The sequence below is a fragment of the Nanorana parkeri genome, unplaced genomic scaffold (genome assembly GCF_000935625.1).
Source record: "Nanorana parkeri isolate BGI_ZX_2015 unplaced genomic scaffold, ASM93562v1 scaffold1421, whole genome shotgun sequence".
In the NCBI taxonomy this organism is placed as follows: domain Eukaryota; kingdom Metazoa; phylum Chordata; class Amphibia; order Anura; family Dicroglossidae; genus Nanorana; species Nanorana parkeri.
In genome coordinates this window covers 35,441-61,433 of record NW_017307689.1, presented here as the reverse complement: position 1 = coordinate 61,433, position 25,993 = coordinate 35,441, and the positions used below count along the sequence as shown (strand labels likewise).

General features: G+C 43.4%; 1 protein-coding gene across 1 annotated transcript in view; it reads left to right on the top strand.

Moving 5' to 3' along the window:
- Positions 1–4,276: 4,276 nt before the first annotated feature.
- TAB1 (TGF-beta activated kinase 1 (MAP3K7) binding protein 1) overlaps positions 4,277–25,993 on the top strand; it is a gene marked incomplete at its 3' end in the record, with an annotated part of 55,873 nt that continues 34,156 nt past the window's right edge. The window contains exons 1-5 of the mRNA XM_018569896.1: positions 4,277–4,344; positions 8,849–8,982; positions 12,947–13,097; positions 20,267–20,353; positions 21,342–21,480. Of these exons, the coding sequence (XP_018425398.1) occupies positions 4,312–4,344; positions 8,849–8,982; positions 12,947–13,097; positions 20,267–20,353; positions 21,342–21,480 (544 nt within the window). The remainder of the gene's footprint in view (positions 4,345–8,848; positions 8,983–12,946; positions 13,098–20,266; positions 20,354–21,341; positions 21,481–25,993) is intronic.

Sequence of the window (25,993 nt, the reverse complement as noted above, 5' to 3'; positions counted from 1 at the left end):
CTCTAGAAAAATGGAGATGTGTTCTCTGAAGTGACGAATCACGCTTCTCTGTCAGGCAATCCGATGGACGTGTCTGGGTTTGGCGGTTGCCAGAACGATACTTGCCTGACTGCATTGTGCCAAGGGTAAAGTTTGGTGGAGGGAGGATTATGGTGTGGGGTTGTTTTTCAGGGTTTGGGCTTGGCCCCTTAGTTCCAGTGAAGGGAACTCTTAAGGCATCAACATACCAAGACATTTTGGACAATTTCATGCTCCCAACTTTGTGGGAACAGTTTGGGGATGGCCCCTTCCTGTTCCAACATGACTGCACACCAGTTGTAAGATCTGTAGTAACGGGTAGCGTCCAACTGAAAGTACATATAATCACAAAAGAAACGATTTCAGTTTAAATCACTGTATTCAAATGTATCTGATAGTAGTATTTACAACATAGCCTCCAACTCTTTGTGATCAACCCAGAATCTGCAGCGAGCATAAAGTCACTCTCTCATCACTGGCCACAGTGCATGATACTTGCGTTTTTGTAGTGTGTGGATCCACTGAAATAGAGAGGGAGAGTCCAGGGAATACCACCGTTCCTTTAAGTGGGATGGTAGCCTCGGTTCCAGGTTTGAATGTCCACAGTAGCTCTGCGGCGTCTCAGTATACCGCGAGCAGCAGCTCGCGGTATACTGAACCTAGGGTGACGGGAGGACGCTAGTTTGTGTCCTTCTGTTACCCTAAGGAGAACTATGGGGAAAAGCCTTAACCCCATAGTTCTCCTTTAAGTGGACCGCAGGTAAGGAGGAGCAGGCCAACGCCCCCGGAGGGGGCTACGCCGAGAGCCGCCCTGTGGGCATGGACGGACGGCATGATGTCGGAGGAGAGGGCGGAGCCTTACACCACTTCGGGAATGCGGGCGGATCGGCATATTACACCAGTGCACAAAGCAAGGTCCATAAAGATGTAGCGCCCTCTAAAATGTCGCTATTCAATTTAGAGATACCTGGACTGTAACGAGTCCAGATAGTGATTATACAGAGCTCTGCATTCTATGAGTGTCCCTGAATCTGCTGGATTGATTGCTCCTCCTGTTGCTGAGGAAAAGGGAGCCTTGGCATACAGTGAGGGAGGATCCCTCCTCAGGTTATGACTATGCACCTGACCCTAGCCAATCCCTGAGTAGGATGACTCAGAGGCATGGTTGAGGGCAGATAATAAAAGGTCTGGGGACACTGTGCAGAGGTCTCTTCCCCCTAGGGGCCTCGCCCTTATGAGGTCTGTGTGATGCAGGAAAACTGGCCTGGGCCTCAGCACATGGCAGGTGCTGAGGGGCCTGGAGGCCTAGGATACACTGATACTTTGCTGGGCCCACACACGTGGCAGGTGTTGGTTGCCTTGTTCTAAGAAGATACTACCACTAACCTGGAGTGCTCCTTGGCAGTTGCAGATGCAGAAAATACCTGATGGAAGCTGGGTCGGAGGGAGAGTCCGCTTGTTGAAGGGTACCGCAGAGGAGCTGGTGAGAGCGTCCGTCTGGGACCCACAAGTGAGATCCCTCACCCTATTCCAGGTGTCTGTTCGAGAAGAAGCCAGGGGTCCTTACCTAAGTCCAGAGATAGCTAACCTTCTCCATATAAGCTACTGTATCATCCTGGCTGTTCGCAGTATTGTTACTACTATTGGTCTCTGGGACCAGATCACAGTGATTTCAGCCTTAGCTGTTGCTAAGGGAGAAAGCTGTCCTCCTAAGTATTTCCAAGGGCATCCTACAGATCTCAAACCCTCTCTCTCCTATTGAACTTACAAATAAATACCCCAAAAAGACCCTAAGACCCGAGCCATTCTGTCCATGAGTGTCGGTGTGCTGTTGCTGATCAAAGGGGACCGGTAGCTGGAGCAAACAGGTAGGAGAACCCTATTTCATCATTCAGCGGCTCCTTCAGGGGTGAGCGCTACACGTGGGGGCTCGTCCGGGATTTTCCTGACCTAGTCTATGTTGCCGTTGCCCCTAGCAACCGACTGAAGATTTTGCTTTTTCAAGTATTTTTGTGAACTGTCTTTTTGGGGAACCCAAGAAAGGACTGTTACCGAGTATATTGATGTGAAAGAGCCATATTTCTACAAGAGAGAGGGTCTTCTAGTACCTATTCACTTTCTGCCAGCAACCCGAGGGTTAATTGTGCAGGAAACTTTCCAGGTGGAAGCTGTGGCGCCAGAGCGGTGATAAGAAGGCGGAGCTACTGACCTGTGCGCACGTGAGCAGTCTGCAGGGGAAGATGGCCCACGTGGAGCAGGAGGAATGGCGCAATACAGCTTCATGGAAAGTTCAATCGTTTCCAAGCCCAACGGACCCAGTGTACCTGAGTCAATGGAATGGAGAAATGAGTTCCAGTTTACCCAGCTAACTGACACCGGAGTGAGGATGTCCCTCAGAGGTGAAGTGGCGTTATGCAGCATCAGAGGAACCGAGCACTTGGCCGTTACCTGCGGAAAGTGCGGGAAACTCTCTGCACTCATCAAAGCGTGGAGTCGCTGTGAACGTTGCAGAGATTGCCTCATGGAACTCATCGCATCGGACCTACCACCGAGTGTCTACCGGGTGGATTGGGCGACCGGAGGCTGTGAGGAGGCGAAGGAATTGAGCGGACCCGCGGCTGTGAGGTACCTGCCTCAACTTCCATCCACTACCAGATCGACTGATGCCGACTACAGTGATAATTCGTCTACACAAGGGCAGCCTCTGATCGGCCGCGGCCGAGGGGCCTTGATCGGACTGCTGAAGAAATCGGATGCACCTGCCAGCTCGCTCGGAGATCGGAGTCTGCAGGAAGGTGAGACCTCTGGGGTTGCTAGTGGTGGGGGATCGGAGATAGGATCGTCCCAGCCAGAACCGGAGCCAGAGGGGAACCCCTGTAGTGCAGGGCAGCTGGAGCGGGACTTTAAGGAGGGGGAGACCTCAGAGCTATCTCAGACAGACAGGTCATGGGGAGAGCTAGCGGAGGACGAACTCCCTGAAAATGTTGCAGAGCCAGTAGAGGAGGATCGGGTGGATAGTGCCCAGATCAGACAAAGTGTCAGGGGACTGGGCTGTCATCCGGCCTACTACGAGCGGCGGCTCGAAGCTTCACCACCACGCACCTACAAACAAGCGGTGGCACACAATGAGGCCCATAAACCATCCGGGCAGGCCCCGTTCTCGGGCGGGAGGGGGTGTGGCAGTGTCATTCATGTCAATGGTACCGCAGGCACGCCCCCCATCCGCATTGCGATCGCCCGCCCTGGAACACAAGGTATAGGAATGCCCAATGTTACGGTGCAGTGCGATTGGAAAAAATGCTTTATGCATTATTTTTTTTGTTTATCACACTGCACCGAAACAGAGGGCATTCCTGTACCTTGCGTTCCTGTGCGGGCATCGTACAATAGGCGGGGGGCGTGCTTGCGGTGCCATTGATATGAATTGCAGTGGCCCGGCTTGATCTATGCGATTCAGTGTGCATTCCGGGCTCGGACCGCGCAGGCACACACTGGGTATGGTGTGACTGGGCCCTCAAAGAAAGTGACAGTTAGTCACCGCTCCCGCCAGGGATGTCCCGCCAGAGCTCACTGGTGGGACCGACAGCGGAGGGGGCGGGCACAGCTCTGGCTTTAGAGAGGCTGAGCCAGCTGTCAATCAGGCAGCCTGGTGGATCCTGATAATATTGCACTGTCAGTGCTGAGTTGGCAGCATATAGCAACAGTAGCCTATATGCTGACTTTGGTTTTACTTTTCTTCTATGATGGATCATTTAGTAACACTTTAGGGGTCACCATACATATTACAATCTGACCATACAATCAACTTTGATTTACCAGCACTATGTGATATAAGATCCTACCTAATCTATCTAATCAATTTTTTTCAATTAGGCAGGACCTTGCACTACATTGTTGTTGGTAGATCTACAGGCGGTTGTACATTTAGAATATAATGATTGTAATGTAAAAAATAACATATAAGGAGAATAATTGTCATTTGTTTAACCACCTTCTTCTATGTGTCCCCAAAAAATGGTATGAAATTCGTATCAGTACAGCATTGCATGACCGAATACTGAAAAATGGCCTGGCCAGGAAGGGGGTGAAACACCCCGGTCTTCAAGTGGTTAATCACTAATACATTTCTAAGTCAGATCTGACAGAACACAGGGCTCCTTCTACTTCACAATAGATTGAGGACAGTAGGATCGCGTTGTTCCACAACTTGACCGCTAGATGTCCCCATAACCCCACCAGCTGAATCGGCCATCACGTGACCGTAATCAGCTGGCTCGTCACTTCTGGTCCAAGATGGCTGCGCCGAGAAGAAGTCTGCTTCAGACAGTAAGGGGGCTTAAAGGGCTGATTGTAGCTCAAAACGTGCTCAGACAACAAGGATTTGCAAGAAGTGGGGAAGGCTATTTGGGTGGTTGTGTCAGAAAAACAACTTAGCGCATCCGTGCATGTTAAAATCAGACATAATAAGTGTTCACTTTCTGCAGAACTCTGCGAAAAGAAACTGTATGTGTTTTTTTGGGGATATTAATTTGATGGTGTAGCCCTACCTCTTGCTATGGCAACAGAAAAAAACTTCCTTTTTCTTTGTCATCTGGAAGTTATTAGTTCTTAAAGCTGAATGCCAGGAGAAAGAAAACATGTCTTTGTAGTGAGGTTCCCCCAGCACTTCAAGGGTTAAGTGTTTGTCTTTTCCTAGTATACCTAGAAAAATAACTTTTATTGACCTGATTCCATAATGTAGTAGGCTCCCTCCATGCTATGTGATACTACTTGGACATTGTCAAGTACAAGACTGGACTAATAACCCTGCCTTGTACATGAGGACACAGAGGGACCAGAGGCAAGAGTTGAGTGCCGGCTTCTGCACGTCAGGACAGTATCTGCAAGGAGTATCCCTGTGCTTGCATGGGTTTCCTCCAGGTGCTCCAAAGACATCCTGGAGGGTTAATTGGCTCCTGTCAAATCTGCCCTGAATGCGTCTGCAGTAGGTACCTTGTAAGCTCCTTGAGGGCAGGGACTTATGTGAATGTTCTGTATGTAAAGCGCTGTGTAAATCGTCAGCGCTATATCAATACCAGTAATAAATAAGATAAGTAAAAGTCCTTTTACCCTAGTCAAAGTTGAACATTTAACCCTTACAGTGTGGGGAGAGCCCCAGTGCAAGGGTATTGTCTTTTCCTCTGGATCTTAGCTTCAAGATTGCTATAATTAATTAGTCACTGCTCTCTGCAGGGAGAAAAGACCGTGATCAAAGAAAGTGATCATGAGTTACATGATACTCTTAGCAGTGCTCAAAATTTCCACTTTCCCCCTCGCAATTGGCGAGTGGAAATTCATCGGGGATGGGTGAAACTACCACCGCTTCTGCAGCGGCGATCACTCGCTTTCAATTCTCTCTTCTCTGGCTACAGAGTGGCCGAGGAGGGGAAGAATCAGTTCGGCTGTCTTCCCTTCACTTTGGCTCCTCCGCCCATCTGCAGCTTTCTCCTCTGGAAGACTGCAGCTGCTATTGGCCGGCTGGACGTTTTTGCAGCGTAGGACCTGAAGGAAGGCTTCAGCTCGGTACATGGAGGATATATCTCTGTACCACCACCACCATGAGAGGAAGAGGGCACCTAAATCAGATCAGCTATGTGCACTGTAAGTCCCTGTTCTTTCTGCCTTACACCGCTGACCTCTGTGTGTTACATTACTGACTTCTGTACTTCTGACCTCTGTGCATTACATTACTGACCTCTGTGCCGTGCGTTACATTACTGACCTCTGTGCCATGCGTTACATTACTGACCTCTGCCGTGCGTTACATTACTGACCTCTGTGCCGTGCGTTACATTACTGACCTCTGTGCCGTGCGTTACATTACTGACCTCTGTGCCGTGCGTTACATTACTGACTTCTGTACTGTGCGTTACATTACTGACCTCTGTACTTTGCATCCCACTGTTGGCCTCTGTGCTTGGTATTACACCACTGACCTCAGCACTCTGGGTTGTTACTGAGCTCTACTTTGCGTCACACCGCTGACTTGGTGGAGTTAAGGCCGGGGCAGGGTAGGGGTTAGGTGGGGCATCTGGTGGCGAGTAACTCTTAAGGCCTGGCAAGTAGCTCAGGGCCTGACATTTTGAGCCCTACACTTAGTATAAAGCCAATGAGAGACAGCTGCAGTGTCCCATGCCAGCTCTAAGCATTACATTTTATTTTCTCCCCGCTACTCCTTTAACTAAAAGTCATTATGTGTTTAGTGCCACATAGGCTGAATAAAATAGATTCTTTTGCTATTGTTAAAGCCTATTTCCAATCCTTCCAATCCTACCTCTTTTCCCTTAAACATGCAACAATTTTCTAAAAAAAAATAATCCCTAAAAGCATACCTTAATTCCAGGTGTCTTCTGGACGGTCTGATTACATCACAGGTCTTTCCTCTTTTCACTCAGCAGTCAGTAGTCCTTACTGCAACACTGAATGGTGCACAGGTATTGACGTACAAGCAACTTTCAGGGCAATAGTACTCTGTGCATAGGTCTATGTAATGATGAAAACACAAAGCGCACGGATGACTCTAATAGGCTCAAAAACTGTAGAACCACCTGCATCTATACAAAGAACTACTGACACGTTTCTGCCTTACTCAGCCGTAGTCCTAGCTATGACTAAGAGACGCGTCAGCCAGGGCCATAGCAAGCGGGAGGCAACTGAGGCCCTCGCCTCGGGGGGGAAAGCAGCCAGCAGGGAGAAGTGGCCCTTCTCCTCTGGATCCCCATCTGTATGCAGCGGTTGTTCTTTATATAGATGCATGTGGAATAAAGTTTGGATTTCTTTGGAAGACCATCTTGTGCGGGTTCTACAGTTTTTCTACTTAATGATGCACCCCCAAGCGGTGTGTCCCCGACAGCCTAGGCTTACAGGAAAGGGTTAAAGCCTGACTGAACTTTCACTTTATATCAGCTAAATACATTCCAGCCGCCTCAAAACAAACGTTGTGCAAAGTCTTAAAGTTTTTCTTTCTAAATCAGCCACAGAAAAGCCTGTGATCTGGCCAGCAATGGTCTGTGAGGTAGCAGTGGTCCCATTGCAGAGATCTAACATGCCTGCTACTAAATCAGACATATAGCTCTACAATCAGCAATGTTCACTCTCCCGACTGGAGACCTCTGGCTCTAACCCACTAGGGGGTATGTTGGACCTCTGCAGAGAGACCACTGCTTTCTCACAGAACAAGGGTTCTTTTTTGCAGCATGATGCCAGGACTCCGGCTTTTCTACTCGGGATGTGGCTGATTTTTTAAAGATGATAAGCTATAACACTTTGCACACATTTTGTTTTGATGCACCTGGAATGTGTTTAGATGATTTAAATTTAAATTCCAGTTAGGTTTTAGGCTGGGTTCACACCTGAGCGTATTTTTTCACGTTTTTTGCGCGTTTTTCCGTTCAGTGAAACGTACTTTTCACTGGCGGTATGATTTATTTTAAATGTTTTCCTTTATTTTCTCCATTTAAAAAATTTTTTTTGCACTTTTTCCATCTGACCACAGAAAATCTGCAGATAATTGTAAGGTGTATGGGCATCTTAACACCAGTGGCAAGGGAGGAGAATTATGGAAAAAATTCAAAGTCCTATGGCGGCTGAAGAATCTTCAGCATTCCACACACTTTCAGGTGTGTCAGTTGCCTGGTGCCCGCCTGTGCTTTCTGGTTCCATCTGCCAGCCCTTGGATTACTACTGTATCCTTTATTGAGATAGAGGCCACTGCATGGGAGCATTTAGCACAGTGGGGCTCCAAACATTGCGGCCGCCGCCAAGGGTTCTTTATCTTCCGTAGACTGAAGATCACCAACTAGACTGGTAAGTATTACTTGCTTTACCTCCCAAAATGCCCGGGTATGGGAAGAGTAGGCATGTCCCTTCCAATGCTCATGCTTGAGTGGCCTATCACTAAGCATGAGCACTATCATCCTAGGCATATGCCGAAGTCTAAGCAAATACTGAAGTTCTGAAAGTCTGCAGCAGTGTATAAGTTTCGGTAGACTTTCGCATTTCTCAAAGCAGCAATTTGTTTACTTCTTTGTCATCCAGTAAGGTGTTCTCTAAACCGCTCTCTTATTAGGACGCATAGAAATGTTTTTGTTTTGAATAGAGTTCTTTGTTTTAATCTCCCAATGGGACGCAGAAAGAGTTGATGATGTGTTATAACCCTCCCTTTCTCCATCCAAAACAAAAACAAAGTGTTTCAATTCTACTGTAGTTTAAATAGAATCAAATACACACTCTGATGTGCAGCCCCACCAGTTATCCTCATATTCATCCATCAGTGGGCTGCCTCGCATGTACAGCCCGCCTATATTCATCCATTGCAGCCCCTCAATGTAAATTCCCACCACCATACTGATTTTTTTTCTTCTTTTACTTACAGATGACCACTAGTTAAAATCAAATGTTCTAGCTAACACAGCGCCAGCCAAAACATTTTTTTTTCTTTGATGGAGTGGATATTGTTAGATCTGCAGTTAGGTTGATGTTGCTATCTTACTTTTCACTTTCTGACCCAGTAACAGGGTGCCATCGGAAAAGGAACTGAATATCTCCAGCAGGGACAGAAGAAAAATATTTTATTCAAATGGGTAAAGGTTAGAATCTCTGTCAGGTTTTTAATGCTGCTTCTGTCCTGGTGAAACCAGTTACCCTAATGTATTTTCCTGGTGTCACCTGGACAGAAAGGAAATCCTGGCAGGGAGGTTTCAGATAATAAAAAACCTGAAAGAGGTTTTAATATTTCCCCATTCTATCAAAAAAATAAAAAGCTAAATCTTTAGCTGCCTTGTTTTCACAGGAACAGCTCAGCTGGACAGATGACCTGCCACTCTGCCACCTCTCCGGAATCGGATCAGCTACAAATCGAACCTATAACTCTGAGGGACTGGGAAAGGAAGAACACCCCTGTGAAGACAACTGGCTGAAGTTTAGGTTGGCTATTTGTTGACTTTCAATCTTCCAAAAAGTACTATTTGTAGTAATTCCAAACAAGTAAATGGCCTTGTGGATACTGATCATTAACTGTGAAAAGTCCTCAGACAGACCAATGAATCATGGCGCATCGAATGACGAGGCATTGCTTATATTTCATTTATTAATTATTAACAGTGACACATGGGATCTCATTGATTAGCATTGGCAGCTTCATGTCTTTGTAAAAAGTCCCTTCCATTAAAGTGTATGTATAAGTGTTAAAAAACAAATCCAATACATCTCCGCAGTACATGCTCCTTTCACCATGTTGCAAGTGCAGAAAAATACCTGTTGATCTTGCAAGAAATCCTGTGAGCTCTTAACTTGTGCACACTGCCACTGTTGCACTGAACTCATAAGCAATGTTTTCAGCACTACCTAGTTAACCTCTGTAAAGTACACAACACCTCCCCCTGTGTTAAGGAGATGTAAAGAGGAGATGGTGTTGTATAGTCTAAATCAGGAATGAGCAGCCTAGCGTTACAATGCTGCTTATCCATAGATACGGTACAGTGAGTGAGCATTGTCACCCTAGAACTGGATGTGTGTTACTGGCAGAATAACCAGATGAAAATAAAGAGGGAAGAAAGGCTGTAAAAAGAAAACGAATCCTCCACCACATCTAGGGAATTGTAAACTAGAATAAATTTAAATGTTATTCCTGGGTTGAGGTACACCACACTCCCTCTCCACTTGTTTTCGCATTGGAGTTAAAGGTCGGTGAAATTTAGATACCACGTTCTTCTATTATAACCCCAGTTTAATTGCAGCATCCAAAGGGTCACCATAAGACTTTGCAGAATGCTTTTTTCTGTATAAAAAAATCCCCAAAGAGTAAGAGCCTTGTGCTTAAAGCAGACCTTTACCCCCCTTTCACTAAAAAGGATGCTGACTTAAAATCATCTTACATTTATTTTTTAAACAAACTTGTTTTAATTTACTTATAGATAGAGTTCATCTACTTCCTGATCAAGTTCTGGCACAAATGATGCATGTGCCAAAGCGTTGCCTCTTGCGAAGGTTACATCAGTAGAGCATTGCTGGGAAATCTCATCTGGAAAGGCATTTTCCTCCCCTAAGATGATGTACATGGTCACGTGTCCTAGTCATATGTGCCAGAGTTTCAGGAAGTAAATGGAGAGCTAGTAATCTGCCCTTAGCTAACATGGTCACTGCCAGAAGACTGGGAAAGAAAATATAAATAAGGTATGCAAAGAATACAAAACCTGCAATTATCTATATGTATGTGTTTTTAGATTGTCATTACTACACATTTAGAAAGGTGTGTTTGTTGTTATTTTAACCACTTCTAGCCGGGTCATGTAAATACACTTCACCCGCTTGAAGTGGTTATACCAAGAACACCACTGCTCTTGTTTATGTACCTATATAGTACCGGATCGCTTGTATGGTGTGCCTCCCCATCCACCGCCGACTTCCACGGCCTCTGCTGTCCCCCGTGCGGGCCCGAGAACGGCACAGCGGGTCTCCACTGACAGATCAGAGGGCGATCAGCAGCCTTATATCCGCTGATCTCTCTTCCGATCACTGGACACGGAAGTGATGTGTATTACAATAATTCGGTGTCACTGTAGACATTCCCCAGCTCTTAGAGCCAGGTGAAGTAGCAGATCTCTGCTTCATCAGCTTCTTTGTGGTCCCTAGGTGACATTAGAGGTCTGAAGGACCCCTGATGTCTCCATAAAAAGGACCTGTCACATCCAATAACTATTACATAGGGGACTTGTAAGCCCCCTATGTGACCGCAAAAAAAGTGTCAGAATTTTTTTATTAAAGTGCCCCTCCCCCACGTGCACGCATATACAACGCAAACCTGTGTCAGATGCGTCTACATACCACACATGTTACATGTCGCCGCGAATGTCTGAGTGAGAGCAATCATTCTAGGGCCATCAATCACTGTTAACACTAAACTGATCGAGCAGTAAAAGATTTTAAAGCGTCCTCTATGGGAAATTTCAGGTATTGTAGTTTTTTTGTGGTTTTACGGGGGCACGCAATTTTAAGGCTTGACGTGTTTGGTATCTATTTTCCCGGCGTGACCGCATCTTTTATATATATTACAAAAATATTGGGCATTATATTCTGTTTCTGTGCACTAAATTTCATTTTAGTGTATTTTATCCTAAAAATGTTTGATAAACATTTGCGCAAATACTGTGCGACATAAAAAACTTTACAAACACACAGAGGGACCATGGGGAACAAAAGTAGCCACCCCCAGAAGGAAGGACAGTGTCAGCATGAATTCAGAGATGATTTAAGGGATCTACAGCTGAGTGATACACAAATAACATACATTTTTGTTAACCACTTCCGGGCCGCAATACGTCTATAGACAGCGGCCCGCATTAGTGGTTAAAATTAGGAACACGGCTGCTGCAACCGTGTTCTTGGTGTCATTTTTAACAGCCATCAATGGCTGTTAATGTACAAGCAATCCAGCATTTATACAACCGCCGGACCGTTTGTACCGTGCGCCCCCCGCCAGGGCCGCCGCCGGTTTCTCCAGGCTCCACTATACCCGTGCGGCGTCCGGGACTGGCTCGGAGGCTCTCTCCGCAAAGATCAAAGAGAGATTCAGCACCTTCCAGCTGCTGATCTCTCCTCCGATCACTGGACCCGGAAGTGATATGTATTACATCGCTTCCGGTGTCACTACGTAAATTCTCCGGCTCTTAGAGCCAGAAGAAGAAGCTGCGGAAACAGATCTCTGCTTACATAGGGGGCTTGTAAGCCCTTCATGTGATAGTAATAAGGATAGTGTAAAAAAAATAAAGTGTTTAGAAAAAAAATAAAGTAACATAAAAAAATGCTAAATTTTTTTTTTAAAAGTCCACTGCCCCCTACGTGCACGCACATACAGATACACACACACAAACACATGTCGGTGCGCATAAGTGCGAAAATGACAATTGCGCTACACATGTTAGATATCGCCGCGAACGTCGGAGTGAGAGCAATAATTCCAATTTGGCTGCAAAAGTGGAAATACTGATTCATGTAATCCCTTTCAAGCAAGGAAAATAGAAATTGTCCTTGGTTACAAACTCTGGTGCCCATATTGGGGAAGCCTGTATCTCAGTGACACACAGTGCTTTACCGAACAGAGAACAAATAGGGAATATGTCAGCCAGGTCACTGTTTGGGGAAATCCATTTGAGCTGCACAACAAACAGAAAGTGTCCACAAATGCAGACTACAGACAGTTGAAATGTTAAGAGAGCCTGAAAAAAGATACAAAATAGAAGACTTTCTGTTGTGAAAAACAAAAGCAATAAGTTAAAATAGCCGAATATGTTGACAAAAAAGAGACTAGAATTCTATCTTCTGGTTGGATAGAAGGCTGCGTAATACATTATAATATGCAATATTTTATATTTACCTGACTAAAGAAAAAAACATACTGGGGAGGATTTATCAAAACTGGAGCAGACAAAATCTGGAGTAGATTTACACTGCAACCAGCTTCTCTGTCTAATTTTTAAATCTTACCTGATCAAACTAAAGAGAGATGCTCCAGATTTTGCCTTCCAGTTTTGATAAATTCCCCCCACTGTATACACATTTTTTTTTTAAGCATGTATATCTTTATTGAGTTTGAAGTACGTAAGAAACATAGCAACTGGATGCATATGGTCAATAAGTTTTGTTACAAAGGCATGTAGCCAGCCGGATACAAGCCATGGACAATCAATGCATAGGCATCATGGCAACAGATAATAACTTAAAACATAGCATGTAGCAATACAACCTCTATATCTGTTTACTGTAAACGACAATATTGTCCTGGAAATAGGGTGGGGAAGGGAGGAGGGGGGGGAGTGGAGAAAGAAGTGGGATTACAAATTTTATTGATATATCTTGTGTTAAATATGAATTATTTTGTGTCTTTGTGCAGAGGAGAGAATAATATTTATCTTTATGGAGTGTTCAATGGGTACAGTGGCACCAGAGCCACCAATTTTGTGGGCCAGCGATTATCTGCAGAACTCCTTTTAGGACAGTTGACAGATGTTACTGATGCAGAAGTTCACAGAGTGTTGTTACAGGTGGGTAATATAATGCTAATTTGTTTTTTATCGTCCTATCAAGCATGTGCACTAGGAGTTTACAATTTAAAGAACTTCTTTCAAGTGCTTGTCCATACAAAACATTTTTACTTTTAGTATGGATAGACTGGAAAAGGATTAGCCCAAAATACAGAAGAATAGGTTTAAGCTAGAACCAGAGTTGGCTTTGCATTATTGTTTATGCCTCTGTTTCAGATTTTCTCTCACTTGATGTCTGGTGAAACCATTGTCACTGTGAGAGTAAGTGAGGTAAAGGCTCTCCAGATAGTAAAAGAAAACAGGGTTTCTAATCCTTCCCCACTCTATCGCGTACAAAAGAAAAGTTCCTATTTTTCCTCTATCTTCCATTGAGGGACACAGCTCTGAAGAATTCTGAGACATAGAGTTAGGCTGCTGCCTCTAGGAAAAATGCTTCATCCTGCAGCGGTCCTGTATTCCTGTCTTTATTATTGAACGGTCAGGCCAGTATTATCTGGGGATTCCTGTTATTATGTTGGGCATAGTGTCATAGAGTAGTGAGTAAAACATGTATTTACCTAATGTTTATAAGGTTTTGTGTTTTCCCTCCTTTTTATTTTACTTTGGCTGTGTGCTTTTATGTGGCTAAATGCTTTTATGTGGAGTTTGACTGATTTTATTTAAATCCCCCCCCCCCCCCTCCACTACCTCGATTTGATGACACGTTTGCTATTATCTACCATGTGCAATCCATTTTTCTGGTTTCCTCAGAGCGGTGTAGTGCGTTTCTATCAGCGGTGAACGTAGAAGGAGCAGTTTCGACTTTGCTTCCTTTGTTTCTTATTTACCCTCAATTTCATGTTGCTTATTGGGGAGAACAGAGATATCCTGTTTTTTTATTATTACATAGCCATTCTTCTGTCTGCAGCAGGTGGTTGCAGTACCTTTCCTCACACCGGTTGGGGCTGTGAGTATTATTGTGTCTAAACCTTTTTGAGGCAGAATTGTCAAAACAGACAGTCATTAGCCGGGCACTGTGTAAAAGTGATTTTTTTTTTCCTTTCTAATCTATGTCTTACTACTGAATTGAGAAATTGCAGATCAGCAATTTCTGGTTGCTAGATGCTTTAAGTCCCTGTATCTTTTTCTGGATGATTGTTTTTGTAAAAAAAAAAAAATGAAACCCAAAACCTTGTTCAACTCTTTAACCACTTGCTGACCGGGGTATCAAACCCCCTTCCTGTCCAGGCCATTTTTCAGCATTCAGCGCTGCAGTGCTTTGACTGACATTTATTCCGTCATACAATGCTGTACTGAAATTAATTTTATACAATTTTCTGAGGACAGATAGAGCTTTCTTTTGGTGGTATTTATTCACCATTGGGGTTTTTATTTTTTCTATATAATGAAAAAAGAACCAAAAATTTTGAAAAAATGTTTTCCCTTCTTTATGCTATAAAACATTTGTCAGCACCCAAATTTTTGGTAAAATATAAAATACGGGGTCATGTTGGGTAAATAGACACCAAACATGTCAAGCTTTAAAATTGCACGTGCCTGCGAAATCGAAAACAACTATCATGCCTAAAATTGTCCTTAGGCGACGCTTTAAAAGCTTTTACCGCTCATCAATTTAGTGTTATCAGTGAGTGATGGCTCTAGAATTATTGCTCGCATTCCGGCGTTGGCGGCGATATGTAACGTGTGGAGTAATGATTGTTTTCGCATGTGGGCGCTCCTGACGCATATTTATGTGCATAACAGTGTCCACGTGAGGCGGGGGACTTAACACTTTTTTTGGTTGTTTTTATTTGGGACTTACATTTTTATTTGGGACTTACAAGTCCTCTTCTTGGAGACATCAGGGGACCCCTAATTTTACCTAGGGACGCCCAAAGAAGCTGATGAAGCAGAGATCTGCTTCACCAGCTTCTTCTCTGGCTCTCAGCCAGAGAAATGACAGCTAAAGGCAGAAGTGATGTAATATACATCACTTCCGCCTTTAGAGAGAGAAGGATGAGAGATCAGCGGTGGGGGAAATGCTGATCTCTCCTCCTGAATACAGGCAGTTGCTGTGTTGGTCCCGGGCTCGCAGGAGGGACAGCAGAGCCCGGGATAACCGGCTGGGAGGGGGATGCGTGGCAACAGAGGGAGGGGACAACAACACTGCATTGCATGGTCATACAAGCGATCGGAAACACTTGTATATAACAGACGGTAACGGCTGTTTAGATTCTCGGCGGGGTCCTGATTGCACTTGCCCGCAACCAGGAAGTAAGTTACGTACACGTATGTCTGCCCGTAATTTTACAATGGGCGGACGGCAAAGGGTTAACCATTATTGGCTATGGTCCTGATTTTCTAGACTTTGGCTACTGGACAAAATCTTTAAGTATTGAAAAGGCAACTGCTGGAGTTGATCCACGTTTTATCGATTGTGTAGATCAGATTACCGTGGCTTTTTATTTCGTAAAGGATGCGTTTCTTGATGCTCTGTTGTCTCATGTGTCTGTCTCTTCCATTCAGATATGCAGAGCTATCTGGTTTAAGTGCTGGTCGGCAGAACCCCAATGCAAAAAGGGACTTTTGCATTTACCCTACGTGAGAGGACTTTTTTTTTTCCAAGCTACCTTGGATTAGATTTTATAAAAAACTACAGGAGGTAAAAGTGAACACTTACCTCAGATGTGAAAAAAATCAAATCCTTTTTTTCCATCTTTTATATGTTTCTTTAGTTCCCAGTTTCAAAAGACGTGTTACACTTCCAAACCTTTGGACCCTCTAGATGTGCTTGGCAATTAAAAAGTCCACTTTAGTATGAAGGTCTGCTCCCACCTTTTCTATATCTGGTGGGAGGACATCTGATGGAATTTGTGGCGTTGTGGAAAACTCAAATTTCAGAATATTTTTTCATCTTTCTTCCCAGCGTTGGCCAAACCTTTTTTGCAAAGTTCAAGGTCTATTGAATCTGGGTGTTAAACTCCTATTCCTTTGTCAGATCGTTATTATTCCCGTTCCTTTGGCAGAATGTTTTCAAGGTTTTTCCTCAAACCTGTCTATGGTTCCCAAACCTAACGGAAGACTTTGATTCTGGATTGAAAGCACTCGATGCATTTATACATATTCACAAATTCAGGATGGAATCCATTTGATTGATTGTCGCCTCTTAGACAAGGAGATTTTTTGGTTTCCGTAAACATAAATGATGTGTATCTACACATTCCTGTATTTCCAGCTCATCAAAGTTTCCTTCCTTTTGCAATGGGCACCTGCATTATTAATTTTTGGCTCTTCCTTTCGTGTTTGCCCTCGGCTACAAGGGTTTTTGTTTTTGCTCCGGTTCTGGGATTTTTTTCATCTCAAGAGCGTTCCGATTAGCATATACTTAAACATCCTTTTACCTGGAGAGCAGTCTCTTCCTACTTTGGAGCTCAATGTCTATTCTGTGCTGTGGACCTTTTGAAGGACTTCAGTTGGACTCTGAACATTGAGAAGTTGTCCCTAGTTCTGTCACATTGCTTGGAGTATTTGGGTCTTCTGATGGATACCCTTCAAGCAAAAGTGTTCCTTCTTCACAACAAAATATTGATGTGGGATCAAGTTCGGTTGCTTCGATCATGTCCCGTTCCACTCCTTAGAACCTGCTGGACAATACTGGCATAGATGGTGTCAACCTTCAAAGCGGTTCCTCTTGCTTAATTCCATTCCATTCCTTTACAGAGGAACATTCTTACAGCATGGGAACTCTCGTTTTGGAACTCTGAATTGATACTACAAGTTCCTTTTCATCAATTTTCATCACATTCTCAATTGAGTTTTTTTGATAAACTATTTTTAATGTAGTCCACACAAGTGGGTAATAGACATCCTTTTTTATATTGTTATGTATTATTAATATTATATATATTTTTTTGGTTGAACCATCCTCTAATTCCTTGGTTCTCAACTGGTGGGTCGTGACCCAAAAGTGGGTCGCAACACGGTGTTCAGTGGGTCGCCACATGCCTTCCTCATTTTTAGGCGAGAGGCTCCTCTGCCTCCACCTAGCACAACACTGTCAGTTCTCATGCCGAGCAGCCATTCCAAATATGTTGCCCAGCGGCGAGTGTCAGCTTGAGGTGGGGTAGGCTAGAGCTATGGCCACGAGGGAGGTCCCTCCATACGTGCATTGCTTACAGCTCCCCCCCACTTGTCCTGTAGAGGTACCTGGACCGGAGTGACATCACATTCTGGCTCCCGACACCTCTACAGTGCATGCAACGGAGCTGTACAAGCAATGCACATATGGATGGCACTCCAGCACAGCAGCCCACACTGGACCCCAGGCTGAGGATCCACTCCACTTCTCGTAAGGTAGGGAGACTGGGTGGAGTGAGTGTGAGAATGTCTGTGAGTGTGTGAGATTGTGTATGTATGTCAGTGTTTTTGAGGGCCCATTTACAGTGGGTTAAACTCTACCACGCAATCGCACCTACTACGCATTCTGGTGCGGGAGGTGTGTTGCGTTACCAATCATTTGAATGGTATCCCAAAAACACCTCCCACCTACAGTTCCAGATCGCATGGTACCCTAATGCCGTACATTCCATTGCAGTGCAACTTGGGTCGCGACTTAATGACCAAGGACAAATGTGGGTACTGAGGTTCTTGAGGTTGAGAACCACTGCTCTGATTAGTCCACAGGTGGATTATACATATACATAATGTTTTGGCTTGTTACATTTCAGATATTGTTGCAGTTTGGCATTAGGTTCTAATACATGATATATGATATACAAGATTTATAATTTTCCATAGTGCTACACAATAGCCATGGCTGGTATAGTAGACAATTTTAGGATGTTTTAAATGTTTGTTTATGCATTTGTTGATTTTCATACCTTTTTCTATAAAGTGATTTAATAAATTTTATATAGAAAAAATGATTCCCCTTAGCACTAAGGAAATCCCTATGTGGAGAGGATAAATCAATAATATCGTAACATGTAAATTCTTTATAAATGTATTTAATGAAATAGAAAAATGAGAACACATAAATCACAAAACACGAACATTTAAAAACTTTAAAAGATCATGAAGACTAGCCTGCAACAGCTACATATGCGTGCTTAAAGCGTGACAGGATTTATATAGTTACCCCTCTGGGTGTCGAGCGGTCAGTGGTGGATCAGAAGCTGGAGAAAATGAATGCAACTTTTGATTTTAAAAGATGATTGTTTCAAAGGAATGTTCCTTTGTAAGAATGGAGACGGGTTACACAGCCAGTTCAGGGTTACTTATTAACCTCTCTGAGTCCAAACAGAAACTTGTATCCACTTGTTGTTTCAAAGATAGTAGCCGTTTCTGGAGAGCATTTCAAATGTACAGCTGACAGTGGAATTCCCGTCCGATCCTTTTCATGTGATCGAGTTGTTACATATTTGACAGCTTCCAGATATATCTCTTTTGTAGTGCGGCCGCACCAACTCACTGTGTGAAGAGATAGGAAATACTTTGTATCAAAGCCTTTGATCCGGTCCCTGTGTATTAACATCCAAGCAGTGTAGCTCGATCCGCTCTATGGGGTTTCATCAGGCCGTCCTTCAGCCATGAGTGTAGCATGTAATGGAAAGCTATGCAGGGAGCTCCAGACACGCTGTCCCTTACACGTTTCCCCCCAGCAAAGTGGGGCTTCTTCAGAGGGGTGTGAGTTTCTCTCTTAGACACAGGTGAGTTATAGTGCTCGTCAATTAATTCAATTGGTATCCTCATTCGAAATTCTATAGCAGGCAAATATGCCGCAAGATATATCATTAACTTGTCATTTTTGTGCTTTTAAACAGAGAATATATTTATACATATCATTGTAAGTCGGATCTTATTCCCACCGACAATGCTCTAAATTGTTTATGAAGTGTAAGCATATCACTGATAGAAACAAGGTCATAAAAGAAGTTATACAGAAAATTTTACGAGAAGTAATGATAAATGTGTAGTTATAGATAACTTAAGACCATGAGTGAATCGATATAAATACAACTAGTATACAGATTTACCTAGTAGATGCTTTATCAATAGGAGTACATTGTCAATGGGAGATCTTATTGGAGCAGTACGTTTGAGTGGTGGTTAGTAAGATAGCATTAACTGATCATTTCTATGCTTTTAAACAGATATATATATATATAAGTATATGTATATATCTAATAAAACATAAAGTAATAAAAAGGATAGTTCAAAAAGTTTAGCAAAGCTGAATAGGTATATGGTTATAGATAGAGACTGTATGTATATTAATATAGGTGTTAATACAAATAAAGTATACACTATCCACAATGGATGTTTCAACAGTGAGAGCATAATGTCAGTGGGGGATCCTGTGGGAGCAGTATATTTGAGCGGTGGTCAATATAAGTGGTGGTCAATTCATAAGAAGCAACTAAAATTAATCATCTCATTAATTCCAGGAGCGTCCTGGGATTCTGTTTGTAGGATCCATCTACACTCTCGCTATAGTAAATGTTGATCCCAATTCCCACCACGTTTTGCTTATGTATCTTATCAAGGACAAAGAAGCGAAGTCCGTCTATTTTTCCATTATGTACATTTGTGAAATGCCTGACTATTGGTGATCTTAAATCCCGGGCACTAATATCTGCCAAATGGTCAGAAATGCGATTTTTCAACATTCGTTTTATTTTACCCACATAAAACATATCGCATTTGCAAAGCATGAGATAAATGACTCCAATTGTCTCACAGTTTGCAAAGTGTCGCAATTTAATTTTTCTGCCTTTAGGGGTAATAACCTCTGTTCCTGTTTGGATGTACTTGCAAAATTTGCACTTTTGGCATTGAAAAGTGCCCTGATATTTGCAGCATTCGCCCCTATTGATATCATATTCGCTGTTAGTTTGTCTTTAAGGGAGGGACAACGGCGGTAGGTAATTAAGGGCTTTTTGCAGCGGAATTTAGAGATCCTTGAGTCCTTTAGTAGGTGGTGCCTATGCAAATGCTTTTTGATACCTCATCGTGTCGATTTATTAAAGGTCAGAATTAATTTGCTGCCCGGATGGGTCTGTAAAATCTGTTTTACACTGCAGTCATATGTTTATATAAACTTGCTGTTCATTATATTGGTATGCATTTGAGATTTGTATAATGAGAAGGGTGTTCTAGTAACATTTCTGCATTTGAATCTTGTCTCCAAGGCATTTGATGTAGTGGAAAGAAGTTTCTTGGAATCCATTGATGATTCCTTAGCGGAGAAAACAAGCCTCCAGTCTCAGCTTCCAGAGGTAACAAAATATATTGAGACATGAGCGTTATTTGAGAAAAGGATTCTAAAGTGAGACTGTGTTTTAATCAGTTAGATTTCACTTGTAATTTTCAATGCAGGTTAAAATTAACATAATATATCTGTTAATCCCTTCTTCATACCTGATTGTGTTGCTTACCTTGTAGGAAAAAGTTGCAGTTTAGAGTATATGTAAACCCTAACAAAGAACTTTACTTACTTGCTCCCTTTTGGTCTGTTAAATATGTCATCTTGTCAGAAATCTAGTGCTGTCCTGTGCACTCTGCAACATTATCTCCAGCAGTCTTACTTTCCTGCCTAGGTCACATATAAGCACTGCCAAACACCTCCCTCTATGTTCTAGAGATGAGGGGAGGCGAAAGTGTCCTTTAGTCCTAACATACTTCCTTTCATAGGGTAAATATGTGTACCATCATTAGAGCCCAGACCGACATTTTTTAATACAAGCAGGGTAAGTAACTGAATTTGACTTGATGTCAGAAGAGATTTGCAAATCTGAAACCTGGATGGACAGGTTAGATGCAAATACCTTGGCAGGTAAACCACCTCCCTTATATGTAATAATTTCTGTGTTTTGCTGTTTGCCTGGATTTCAGCTTTACAAAAACCTGTGCCAAAGAAGTGAGTAGGCCACTCTTGCCAACCTCCCTTTCTTGGCTGTCGTGCTGATCAAGTGGCTTTTGTACTTCCACGAGTCACTTACCTGGAACAAGTATGTAGAACTAGTGTGTTTTTCTTTTATGCCAGCCCAGAGTACGTGATATACTGCATGTTATGTCTGGGTAAGCGTCTAGGAAAGTATTGCAACAATATTTGCAATACTTTATATTCCCCTTGACATAGGTTTCTTTTAATAAAATCATATCTGCAAATAATCTACTATGTTATACAGGCCGGTTATGGTAAATCCAGTCTGGGCCACTCCGCAGGATATTGACTGCATTGTTTGTTTTTGTCTTATGTTGTAGGGTACGGTCCTCCAGCAGCTTCCCAGCCAATACCAGAAGATTGTAGAGCGACTAAATTCTTTAGAGAAGGAAATCTATGGGGGAGCAATGGTTATTGTGGTGTTAATTGTAAACAACAAACTGTACGTCGCTAATGTTGGTAAGTAACATACAAATTCTACCAAGCAAATAAACATACTATGGCTTCATATTTTTTTGTTTTAGTGGTACAATATTTTTAGATTTAAAGAACCTGTGGGCTTAAAGTGACACTAAACTCATGAGTTAAATCTTAAAGTGGACCTTTACCCATATCTTTAACCACTTGCTGACCAGGGTGTTTACACCCCCTTCCTGTCCAGGCCATTTTTCAGTATTCAGCGCTGCGGTACTTTGGCTGACGTTTATTCCGTCATGCAACGCTGTACTGAAATGAATTTTATACTATTTTTTGGGGATAGATAGAGCTTTCTTTTGGTGGTATTCAATCACCACTGGGGTTTTTATTTTTTACTATATAACAAAAAAAGTACAGAATATTAAAAAAACAAAAATGGATTTCCCTTTATTATTTTAGGAAACATTTATTTTTCCCCAATTTTTTGGTAAAATGTAAAAGGCGGGGTCACGTCGGGTAAATAGACACCAAACATGTCAAGCCTTAAAATTGAGCGCGCTCGCGAAATCGCAAAAAAACACCATAGCCAAAATTGGCCACAGGCGACGCTTTAAATGATTTTACCGCTCATCAGTTTAGTGTTATCAGTGATTAATGGCCCGAGAATTATTGCTCTCATTGTGACGTTCGAGGCGATATGTAACACGTGCAGCATAATTGGAGCAATCGTCGTTTTTGCGTGTAGGCGCATCTAACACATTTTTGAGCATCTATGTGGGGGTGGGGGACTTTAAAAAAAATTTGTAGGTTTTGTTTTGTGTGTGTAAATTTGTATTTATTTTGTGAGCAATTTTTTTTTAAAACTTTTTTTACACTAAACTTTATTGTTATAACATAGGGTGCTAAGAAGTCCCCTATGTGATAACAAATGGCAGTTACAGGTCCCCTTTATGGAGACATCAGGGGTCTCTAAGACCCCTAATGTCACCTAGGGACCCCCAGAGAAGCTGATGAAGCACAGATCTGCTTCATCAGCTTCTCTCCGGGTTCTTTACTGGAGAGTGACAGAGGAATGCGGAAGTGATGTAATATACATCACTTCCTGCATTCAGAGACCGGGAGGAGAGCTGAGGGAGATTGCGTACTGAGCTCCCTCCGTTCTCAGTGCACAGAGCCACATCGCCTGGGATGGCGGGGACAGCGACGAGAGGTAAGGGGGGGGGCGCACTCTCACTTGCATCATACAAGCGATCGTGCGACTTTACAGACGGCGGACCACTTTTATGTAAACGGCCGCTGGCCGTTTAAAATCCAGGCGGTCTCCCACTCGTGCGTGCCAGGGGGCGCACGAGAGGGGGCACGAAGGACGTCTAAAGACGCCCACCCGCATCCAGGAGACTCCCGTCAACGTTCGGCGGACGGGACGTGGTTAAAATAACAACAAACACACTGTTCGAAATGTTTAGTAATGGCAATCTACAAACAAATAATTGCAGGCTTTGTATTCTTTGCATACCTTATTTTTCTTTTCTTTACCAGTCTTCTGACAGTGGCCATATAAACTAAGGGCAGATTACTAGCTCTCCATTTACTTCCTTGAACTCTGGCACATATGACTGGGACATGTGACCATGCACATCATCTCAGGGGCAAAAAATGCCCTTTCCTGGGATCTCATGAGATTTCCCAGCAATGCTTGGGTTATGTAACCTTCCCAGGATGCAGCACTTTGGCATTTACATTATTTGTGCCAGAACTGGACCAGGAAGTAGATTAAGGCCCCGTTCCCACTGCACGATATGCAAATCTCGCGTTTGTCGCGCGATTTGCATATTGCGCAATATCGTGAGATTTGCCGCGCGATATCGCGTTCAAGCTTGCATTGAGCAAGCTTGAATCGCGGCTAAATCCGCTCCAAAAAGGGTCCTGCTGTAGCGACACACGACCCACGACCTTTGCCCCATTGAAATGCATTGGAGCGCGATATCGCGCAGTAATAAATCGCTCAATGTGAATGGGGCTTAACCCTATTTGTAAGTAAATAAAAAACAACTAATGAATGTAAGATTATTTTAAATCAGCATGCAGAGCTGTATGCTGATGTGATTTTTTTTTTTAGTTAAAGGGAGTAAAGGTCTACTTAAAAAAATGCATTTAAGAATACTATTAACAAAAATTAATCTTATTTGTGTATCACTCGGCTGTAGATCCTCAAATCATCTCTGAATTTGCGCTGACACTGTCCTTCCTTCTGGAGAGTGGCTACTTTTTTTCCCCATGGTCCCTATGTGTATAGTAAAGTAGCCACCACTCCAAGTTCACTTCCGCGTTGGACTGCAATCTCACGTTTAGTTTACTAAAAGGACAGCACCAATTCAGAGATGACTAGAGAATCTACAGCTAAATTATGCAAAAATAAGCTACATTCTTGTTAATAGGATACTTGAATGCATTTTTAAGATTTAATTCCTGAGTTAAGTGTCACTTTATGGAAGCATTTCCGTTTCGCCTTCTTAAAACTTCTTCACCCAACACCACACATTGCCAATGTCTACTACAGCGTCCCTATAAACATTCCTTAGCCGATTATTGATTTCCTTAGGTGCGCAACCGTCTTTCGCCAGAAATACAACTACAGCTCGTTGTTTTAGCTGCGGAGCCATGGTTCTAATCACCAATGTGAAAAAGAAAAGAATACATTAGTGGGGTGAGGACACCTCTATAACATGGTCATGAACATTCACAGTCACTCAAATAGATCTCAAATTACAGACATGGAAACATTACTTTTTGATTGTCTTAAATTATAATACCACTTATTGTTGTGGTAAATGTTGTTAGAAGTTTGGGATGGCCACATGGTGGAATTTCTATTTTAACTTGTTTGCTTTAGAAAAAAGAATTTAAAAAAAACCTTACACCCGGGCTTCTGTCTGGGTTACATCACGGACCTTGTGCGGAGAGCGTGGGAAAGCTGAGGATTCCAACTCTCATATGAAGACATTCCACACAGTGGTTTCACAAGGTTTGGAGACCTCTGCTTTCCCAAGATTTTGTCCTGTCACCCGCTCCTAGGCTCTGTGGGCAGAAGAGCCTCGCACCCACCTTCCTGCCCTGCCAGGCATGTGCTTGGATCAAGGCTCTGGTAGAGATTTTTGGGGGGACTCCACGTTCTTTTTTCCTGTTCCTAGTATGACTTTTGGAGGGGAACCCCACACACTTTTTATTTTTTGTATCTCCGGGGGAGTCCCCCCTAACCTTCCGACCAGACCTAAAGGGGTCTTGTATGCATCGGGAGGGGGACCCCACGCTGTTTTTTGTTTTTTTTTCGTTTGCTTACATTTTTTTTTAAGCATTATTTATCTATCATTGTTTTTTGGGGCAGGGCATTTTCCAAGTGTTTTTGACGTCTCCCTAACGCCTGTCGCGCGTTATTTCTGCGATCCGCGGTTTAAAAAACACACGACAAACGCGCGTTTCCGAGTGCTACTTGGCTGTATCCCAATGGAAACGCGCGACAAAAACGCCCCAAAGAAGCTCCTGTACTTCTTTGGGCGTAGGGCGTTTTGTAGCGCGTTCATACGGCCTGGGAAGGTGTGAACCATACCCATAGAAATAATGGGATTTCGGTGTTTGAGCGTTTTGCAGAGCGTTCGAACGTGCTACAAAACGCCCAGGTGTGAACTAGGCCTTAGGTAAATAGCAAATGTTCTCTTTTTTTTGCTTTGCTGTACAAAATGCTACATGGAATTAAGCAGGTAGATATATAATTTTTGCTACTAATAGAAAGCCACATTTGTTCCTCTTCATGGAGACATCAGGGGTTTTTTCATACCCCTAATGTCACCTAGGGATCCCAAAGAAGCTGATGAGATCTTCACCAGCTTCTTCTTCTGGCTCTAAGGGGTCGTCCACACCACTTGCAGTGCGCCCCGGCCCGATTCTGGCCGGAACGCACTGCATCACAGTGCGGACGGCTCAATTTTTGCCGTGTAGGAGGGGTGGGCCATTGAAGTGGATGGCGCCATAGCCACGCCCTCCGGCCACAATGCGATCGCCCGCTCGGGATCGCAGGGCACATTGTGCCTGCGGCCCGATGCGGTCAAAATAGTGCTTGCAGGCTTGGAGGAGGGGGGCACAGCTCCGCAACGTACAAGCTATTCAGCGCCTTTACAGACGCCGGATCACTTGTATTTAAACAGCAATCGTCAGCTGTTTAACACGGTACAAGAACATGGCTTCAGGAGCAGCCGTGTTCTTGGTATAACCGCTTCCAGCGGATGACGCACAATTACGTGAACCCGCGGGAAGTGGTTAAAAAAAAAACACGTGTAATGAAACACACACACATCACACACACTCATTAAAAAACACACACATAGCTTCATTAAAAAAAAAATCACACATTCATTAAAACACCGCTTCCAGCGGATGACGCACAATTACGTGAACCCGCGGGAAGTGGTTAAAAAAAAAACACGTGTAATGAAACACACACACATCACACACACTCATTAAAAAACACACACATAGCTTCATTAAAAAAAAAATCACA